This window comes from Fopius arisanus, unplaced genomic scaffold, assembly GCF_000806365.1.
Source record: "Fopius arisanus strain USDA-PBARC FA_bdor unplaced genomic scaffold, ASM80636v1 scaffold00054, whole genome shotgun sequence".
Classification (NCBI taxonomy): domain Eukaryota; kingdom Metazoa; phylum Arthropoda; class Insecta; order Hymenoptera; family Braconidae; genus Fopius; species Fopius arisanus.
Genome location: NW_011887793.1, coordinates 130,313 through 139,453, shown reverse-complemented (window position 1 = coordinate 139,453; position 9,141 = coordinate 130,313). Strand labels below are relative to the sequence as shown.

Below are 9,141 nucleotides of genomic sequence, written 5' to 3'. Positions count from 1 at the left end.
AATGTATTTCCCTCCTCGTTGTTTCTCTCTCTTCTTTCATCTTGTTCTTGAAGACTGAGAGGATAAGAATGGTTTTCATTCAAATGAGTCAATCAACTTCAGAAGAGTTCCGAAAATCCGAAAATGAGAGGGACAGACGAAAGAAAAATTATATTGATTTATTTTACTTGAAACTTATTGGCCTGAGTTACAATGTGATGTGGTAATTTTCGGTGCAAAACCTTTCAGTGAATCCTATTGAAAATCTTATACGAAATTTCATAAGAAAACGACTTTTCGGCTCAGAATCACCCCCTGTACATGCTGGTAAAGGATTAACATGTACTTCCGGGACACCCTGTATACTCAAATTTTCCATAGCCTCCGGTATAAGAAATACTGTAGAATAGTGCATTATTTTTTTTAATGCAATTTAGACACAGATTTCCAAAAAAAAATCGCGTTTTAGCAAATTTTTTTATATTTATCCCAATTTATTGATCAAAAATTTTATTAATTGAATATTTATTATTTATTACCATTCGCCCAGTGGATCAATTACCTATAGGGAAGGTAATTCACCACACAAGTGCCGTCGATAACCTTCGAAATCCTGTTTACCTACACTGTAATAAATGACGATGTTGTACCATTTCCAGATAAAAAAAAGTCGGTTTAATGGAATTTGGATGTGATGATAATTTCATGAGGTATCTTCTATTCCCAATGTTCCCGTTACTATTTGATAATTATATTAAACGAATCATACTAGAGTTAACCTTTTTTATCTAGGTAAGATTCAATACTAAAAGATTGCTAACTAACTAACTAACGTTTGCGAGTCTTTACGCGGATTAACACGAGGAGTTTCAGTCGTACTGATGCATCAACCATTGAAACTCGAAAAATTTGACCTCAAGCCGCAGAGTGGTTTTGCACTCCACGGGCATCGGACCCGCCATCTGGAAATCAGAGAACCAGCTTGGAACGTAACAAAATATACTATTATCAACACTCTCAATCTCATGCCCTGTTTTACATACAGGTTCGAGCTCTGATCGCTTTCATCAATGCTGAAGGTTTTGTACAGGGACTGTGGCAATCTCCCCTGTTATTTCTGGAGGAGGGTACCTTAAAAATGTGATCAGATGTTTAGAGATACACTATTATTACTATACACTATTATTTTTAAAAAATCGAATAGTACAAGTCCAATCGCTTACCGATAATCATCAGTGAAAGTATTATCGTGACCTTTTTCATAGAATGCCACTAGTTGGAATTTGGGACCACATACTGGAAAAAATCATCCTTAAAAATCGTTAATGTAAAAAACGAAGTGGAGAAAGGCGGAAACCAGTTTTGAGTGACAACGTCACGCTCTGGTATAGTACTGTGGTGAACGTGGTACTGTAGTAATCGAAATTTTGACGTAAACGGATACGTAGAACATGTTTACAACATTGGTGAGTCTTATCGACTAGTAATTACCGTCTGAACTCTTTCTAGTTTATTTTATTTCTACGTGAAACTGTTCATGCTTTCATCTCCGATTTGGTTGACAAATATAAATGTCAAATTATGTAGGATTTTTAATCGTACTACAGTAGATATCAGCGTCTGTTTTCCTTTTTTTTTCAAAAATATGTTTCGAATAAATATACTCTTGTTAAATTGGAGCTCAAGGAAATCATTGAAAAATATTTTAATCACAATATCTCCAGCACTGTTGTGTCAAACAATTTTTTGATAAACATGGGGTATTCCATGCCAAATCGACCACTTTTGAATCCGCATGAGGAACGTTTCTTAGAATTTGTCCGAATTCTTTTATCCAACCGAAAAAAAGTTATGAATTTAAAATAAAACATAATTTTTTCATTTTCAAATAGATATAAGTTTTTCAATGTCCCTTTGTCAGTTTTTTGTCAAAATTCTTATTGTTGAATGAACTTTTCGGAATAGAATATCAAAAATTTCAAGATGATAAACTCCATTATATCTTTGCCATTTTCAAGAAAACCCGTTATTTTTTCGTAGTTCTCCTTTTTTGATTTATTCTTTTTCTAAAAAAAAAATCCTAAACTCATTCTGCACTTATTCCAGACGATCTCAGACCGAGCCATGTGACGTATTGGAATTAAACAATACGTCGGTTTTCAGAAAAAAGATATATTTAATACTAAAGCCAATGGGGGATGATGAGAACGAAGAAGGCATCAGCATCGGTAAATTGATGATTGAAGTCAATGCTCCAATGTCCCCATCTCTGCCACCCCTGTTCCCACACGGAGAGAAAAGTCCAAGAAAAATTACTGTGCCGAGCACTACAATCGTGATGCAAAATGCTAGAATACCAGAAATTCTTTGATTCACAAATAAAAATTACTATCAATATGTCAAATTTTCTTATACATTCCGTAATTAATCATGTGTGGCTCTATAAAATTTACTAAACAGCACTATAAAATTTGAAGGTCTATCATTTTTTGATTGAGTTTGAATGAAAAATTGATAGAAATCCTTCAAAACTTCCTATCTAGATCGGTATTTTTTATTGTGCTCTCTTCTAATTTTTACTGTGCTACACAGCATTTTCTCCAAACATTTTTTAACCCAATATGATTGGTTAGCGATGAACGTCGAATGTTTCCGATTCTTGCCGAAGTTGAATTTAACAATGGTAACTGTTGCGACGACTATGAATTTTTATTTGGCCGATAACGAAGTTTTGCTTGGCAGATGAAGAAATGTTACTGTATGGCATAGTAATTTTTCTCAGGCCTGCAGTTTACACCTAGATTGTAAGGCAGCACAGTAATTTTTATCGGAATCACAATATAAAAATTCATAGATTTTTCTCTCCGTGCATTAATTTCATAGGGTAGTTCAATCATGTTCAATTTTTCGAAAATCATCGAAATATCAGTGAGGTTTAAGAAAATTCTTCATTATAACAACGAGTAAATGCATTTTTTACAAATACTGTCTAGAATTATGACACAACAATCAATGCATATAATTATTCATCAAGTTGTCGGGGCTTTAATATTGCATTTTGGATGTCGCTTGTATGTAAAGTTCTGCTCACTAGTCCGTATTTTATTTCTTTGGCAACAATTTGCAATTCCTTACGAATCGTCACTTTTTCTATCACACCAACGCCAGGAACCGATTTTCGTGAAGTTCTCTTCCTTGAAGGTTTTCCTTTGTCTTTCCTGTTGGCAGCCTTCTAATTCTGAGCTCCCATTCTCTCTCTTTTCAGTCTTTTATCCTCCATGTTCGTTTACTTTTGCTTTTGACGAACAACTCTCGAAATTTCTCGATTATTTGTCATTAATTCTTGTAAGTTGGCTCGTTTTTGTTTAGCCCCCGTTCCTTCCAATGCTCCCTCCTTCTTTAAGGTTGTTGTCGCGAGAGAGTCAGGCTTAAAATTTACTACGCTCCGGGTTGATCTTCCGCTAAGCGGAGAATACGAGTTAGAATATAAACTTTTGCGGGTGTACAGTTCCACTCGACTCACGCACACAAGAATCAACCATGCATGCATACATGTATACACAGCTAACGCTAAATGGTGCCGATCATGGCAACCACGCGCAGCGTGTCTCTGTTTTCATGTCTCTCTCTTTCTCACTCAATATATTTATTTTATTTATGAATCGTCCCTTTGATTCGTCATTGACTATTCCAAATAGATTCGCGCCACTCGAGCAAAAAGCGTTGTTGTCGCGTCGCGCGCAACAAACCCATGCGCTTCGCCCACTGGGAGAAATAATGCTACTTTGAAAATTTATTACTCTACTACGAAACTGACGATCACTTTCTTTTTTCTTCAGTATATTGGTGGTCACTATTTCTACGTTCTGTGTTAATTTCATCAGAAAATGTCGAGTGGTTTTTTTTTTAATAAAAACGGTGAAATGCATTTGAACCCATGTTAATTCAAAAAATCATATCTCAGCTCAGAAACTGACGATTGGTTTTTTGTTGTGCTCATTTTGGAGGGAATTTTAAGGGCTATCTATAGCGAGAATTGAAAAAAAATCTGTCGAAAAACGGGTTTACACGACAACAACCTTAAAGTTTCGCTCCTGGGTTCAAAATTCTGCCTCGTCACAATACTTACATTTTAACAATAGAACGAAAAACAAAACAGATCGCTCTAACCTCCCACAGAGGAGCCACACCAATTTTACCAAGATCAGCGCCTCTGACAGATTTCGTAATTTAATAAAAAGTACTTCCCAAGCTGGAAAACGTATGATTTTTGGCAAAAAAAAAGCCAGGAAAAAACACAGCAATCTAGCGATTGCTGTGAAGCAATGGTACGAAAAAGATTTTCACGCCGATAAAATTAAAAATGTGCCGAAAGTTGCATTAATGGGGACAGGGGTAATAATGGAGACATTAGTGATACCAAAAAAATAATCATGGAAACTGACCGTAAGATTTCTTAGCTCAGCAAATTGAGATCTGGACAGAGCTTTGACGGAGCTGTGAGGACTTTGGAGACGGTAGATCCGTAGTATGATCGGGGGCTAAACAGAGCAGACGTCTCATGTCCAGGCCTTAATCCAGACAAGTCAAATGTCCAAGGTGAATCGCTGAGGCATGCGTATTCCATCCCAATAATCAGGCCATTATCGTGTAATTTTAATCTATTTAATCGAAAACTCCAAAGGAAATCGAGACATGGATACTTTGAATCGAGTGTATGGCAAAAGGCCTGGAGCTCAGAAGTCTGTTCTGATCAGCTCCCGATCGCACTCTACTCTCTCCAGAGTCCTCCCAACTTGATCAAAGCATTTTCCAAGTCTCTATTTGCTCAGCTAAGCAGTTTCACGGTTAGTTTCCCATATTGAATTCTTGGTATCACTGATGCCAAGTCAGTCAAACCGCTCAGCATAACTAGAGCGGCATTTCTATCTGACCGTGGGACTGCTGATGCCATGTCTGGATGGCAGGGAACATCATCTCCCTCGATCTCGTCATCCCCCATTGTCTTAAATGTTAAACGTATCCTATTTCTAAAATCCGATGTATTGCTGAATCTCAATTCGTCATAGCGAACTTGAAAAATATGACGATTGCCCTTGAAAAAGACGAAAATTTCGCACTTGTGACATTAGGGAGTTTTATCCGTAGATAAAACTAAAATTATATCTTTGCTGTATGTTACTCTTGACTCTATTAACCTGTCACTTCCTCCTCGACTAGCTCTGCGTTGGGCTCACAGGAGAGGATTATCACAATATTTAGAATATTGAAGTATTCTATTTTCTTCCTCTCTATGCTCTTGGCGATGGTTGAATGTTATTAAATTCTGACCAAGATTTAATATATGACAACTTTTTTTTGCTCATGTTGGGTTTAATGTTTTTAGCCTGCAAGTTATTGTTGAATTGTTTTTGCGTTTTTCTTCGGCACTGTTTTTATTTTCCATATGCTCGAAATTATTAGAGAGTATTTATGAAATTAAAAAAGTGACTATTGACTTTTCGAAATCGACCGATGAAATTGTTGAAAATTGTGATTGGCCCTTTTGTCATTATAATAACTGAATAATAATTCATTTGTCTGACCAGTTAATTTTATTATAGAGTATTTTTCTTTCGAATGCAAGGTTTGTATTCGGCCATATTCAAGTTTTGCCAATTTGTCGTGTTAGGGTAACTATAATAATTAATAATAATTTTTTATTCCTTTGACGTTACAAATGGTTTTTCTTGGTTTCACATCCTCACACGCCTTAATTTACCCGTCTACTATATTTTATATTTTCCGCACTCCTTTTCTCTCATAACCTTACATACATAACTTATTATCACAGCGTAGATTATCTTATTTTCCTACTCTCTCTTATTAAGCTTTGCTTCTATTTTCCATTTTCGGAGTTTCTCTTCATTCTGTGCCTTCTTTTGACGCTGGTCAATCTTCCTTGTCTCGTCGTTCCTTTCTTTGTTCCTCTAGTTCTCGCAGCTTTGTTTCCAATTTTCTTAGCCTCTTGCAATGCTTCTTCTTGGGGGTTCCATTTAGCTTTCTAACGAGCCTTCCCGTCCAGTCCCGCTTGCTGCCTTGTCTCCTCCAATGCCTCCACCACTGTCTGCCCTTTAGCTCTAGCCTCCCTAATAGCACTTTACAGCAGATCACGTGCTCCAATACTTCTTTTTTCCTGCCGCACACTTTGCACTTGCCTTTTCTCATGCCGTTGCTGTTCCCTACTAATGCATTGCAACATCTCCATCGCGCACCTGTCATCTTCTATTCCCTGCTTAACTTCCTCTCTTGCCAATATTCTTTCATTTCCCCGTTGTGCTTTGTTTCCTGATAGTAGGTGCAGTATCCTGAGTCTTCGATCTTTCCGCAGTCTTTCTGAATCTCCTGGTTCTCTATTTGCACTATTTCCTTACTCTTTCTTCTGCTTTTACAGTTTCCCCTTTCCATTGTATTTCCATTGGCCCTCCGACCCCTACCTCCTGCAGCCTCTCCGGTATCATTTTCCCCCATCTTGACGGCTGCCCGTTCTTCATTCCCCTCAGTTCCTCCCTCAAGCATTTTATCGGCCATTTTTCTTCCTCCAATCCGTTGATTTTCACCAGGAATAATAATGCTGCTCTTCTTACCGCCTCTAACTCTACACTTTTCATCCCAGCCTCCATCCTCCACATATAGTCTGGCGTATTTCTGGACAGCCCCGTACTTGCCTTCACATATCTTTTTTGTATCGTCTCGATGACCTCTTGCCTTTTCCACCTCCAGAGCTAGACCCCATACAGAGCCGGTGCTTTTACTATAACTGCATTGAGGTACAGTCTTCTTCTTAAACTCCTCTGTTTGCTCCTGTTCATTTCTTCCCAGGTTTTGTTTATGAGCAGCTGCGCCTTCCCCACATTTAATACGTGTTTGGAGTATCTGTTTCCCGATGTGAACCAGAAGCCTGAGTACTTAAATCCGTTCACTACCCCCAGCCTTTCTCCCTTGCCATTCGAGTTCTCCTCTTTCCTCTTAACCCGGCCTCATTTTTCCAACGTTAACAGCATTTTTCCCAGCTCTTATCCTTGTTCCGCTATCAGCACTGCATCGTCGGCATACATTAGTGCAGGGATGGGCAACCTCTGCTCTGAGAGCAAGTCGTGCTCCCGACCTCTATTAGTACATAACAAAGGGTAGACGAACGCTTATTGTGTCGGGTGATGGGCCTTTATGACCCAAGTCGTAAAGGGCCTTCTCCTCGGCTGAAATCAACCAAAGTGGGGGTAACACGTAAGAACAGGAGAAGAGGAGAAATATCGCTGAAGAAAAGGAAAAGCGGGGAAATGAATCAAAAATGGAAAATGTGGAATTTTCTTCACGATGACATTTTTATTAATTTTGAAAGCAGACGTTACAAATGAAATGTGAAGACCGGCTGTGTAATTTCAAAGGCAAGGAATAAATTCCACAAGTTTCTTTGAAGAAAATTTTTTAAAAATATTATTTTTAAAAAATATTCCTTTTTTATATTCAGAATCAACATCAGCCAGTCAAAACTGCAATGTTTGGGATTTTTTCCTAGACATATTTTTCGGTAAGGTCGATATTGGACCAAAAATTTAAAAAGCAAGCTGAAAGATGTCATTAATTCGGAAAGTTGAATTTGAAGAGTACTTTCATATTTATTTCAATGACCAATAGTTATCTTCATATTCAGAAAAGTTTTTGTCCATGTGTGGATATTTAACTTTCTCTTTATATTAATCATGGCGGCCATTTTCCCCATTTTACCATTTGGCAGAGACGTCATGGGACGCTCCCCAATACGGTGACTGTGAGGCCCCCACCACTGTCCCTACTATGATCGTACTAGGAGCCTTATAATTGGCATGGTTATAAACTTTATTGGATTCCTAACTCGAGTTTATGACTCTGCTCCGAGCTACCTGAAGGTTGCCCATCCCTGCATTAGTGTATAAAGTTTTACTCCCGCCCCTGCCCCAATGGCCGTTATCTCCTCCTTTGTTCTTTCTATTACCTCCACTATGTCTTGGATGGATATATTAAATAGTATCGGGCCTAACGGACACCTTTGTCTGACTCCTTTTCCCGTTCTGAATTCCCCTTGTCATCCCTTTCCTGGCGATCACCCTGTTCCTCGTCTCCTCGTATATTTCCTGTGTCATCTTCAGAAACTTTCCATCCCACCTATTTTCCTCTTTTTTTGCCACAGTCTTTCCCTCTTCACTTTATTCAATGCCGCTTTAAAGTCAATAAATGCTACGTACAGTTTACCCCCTTTCCCCTTCAGTTGCCTTCTACTCAATGTACTTAGCATAAATACCTGTTCCTGATAGCTTCCCTTCCTTCTCCAGCCACTTGCCCAGTCTTCTAGTCACTCCGTTCCCATCGGCTGCCTTGCCGTTCTTTAGTCTATTTAATGCCCCAGTGATTTCCCAATCTGTCAGGTCCTTGTCCAGCTCGTTTTCCCCCTCTTTTTCTTGTTTTCTACCTCTTCCGCCTTATCTCCTTCCTGCTGGCCCACCGGTTCCTTGTCCTTCTGTTTCCATTGTTTCCTCTGGTAGTTCCTCTCCTTCCAAGAGATTCATGGAATGCTTCTTCCAATCCTCTCCTGTAATTTAATTCCCTTCTTTTTTTGTGACCTCCTGAACCAATTCATCGCCTTCCACCAGTCTACCATTGTCGTGTTTGTCGCTCCTTCTTGTGGCTTCCCCTCTATCCATTCATTTATTAGATTGCCTGTCAGCTTCCTCAGCCGTCTTTTGGTTTGGTTATACTCTTATTTATTCTGCCAGTTCCTCATTTTTCTGTACCTTTTTAGATTTTTGAACATTTGTCTTCTTTCCCTTGTGTATTCTCTATTACCCCATTGTGCTCTCGCCCTCCTTTTTCCTCCGCGTTTCATTTTTGCCTCCTCTGCCGTTATTGTCGTCGTCTCTACCAGTCTCTCCCACCTTTCGTCCGTACCCTCCCTCTCCCGTCTTCTCCGTGTTCTATCTGGCTATTCCTCTTGTCATTTTGTACTGAATTCTTCTTTTTAGTCCTCTTTCCACTTCAGTCTGTTCCCCCCGCTCCCTCCTCTTCTCCTTCGCCTCTCTCTTGGTCCCACCCTAATGTAAACTTTACGGTGATCCGACCGAGAGAGAGAGAGAGAGAGAGAGAGAG

At 38.9% G+C, this 9,141-nt stretch overlaps 1 protein-coding gene across 1 annotated transcript in view; it reads left to right on the top strand.

Annotated features, from left to right (window-relative positions):
- Positions 1-1,068: 1,068 nt before the first annotated feature.
- Positions 1,069-9,141, top strand: part of Gnpnat (glucosamine 6-phosphate N-acetyltransferase) — a 16,578-nt gene continuing 8,505 nt past the window's right edge. The window contains exons 1-2 of the mRNA XM_011307457.1: positions 1,069-1,445; positions 2,086-2,207. Coding sequence (XP_011305759.1) covers positions 2,178-2,207 — 30 coding nt within the window. The 5' untranslated portion in view covers positions 1,069-1,445; positions 2,086-2,177. The remainder of the gene's footprint in view (positions 1,446-2,085; positions 2,208-9,141) is intronic.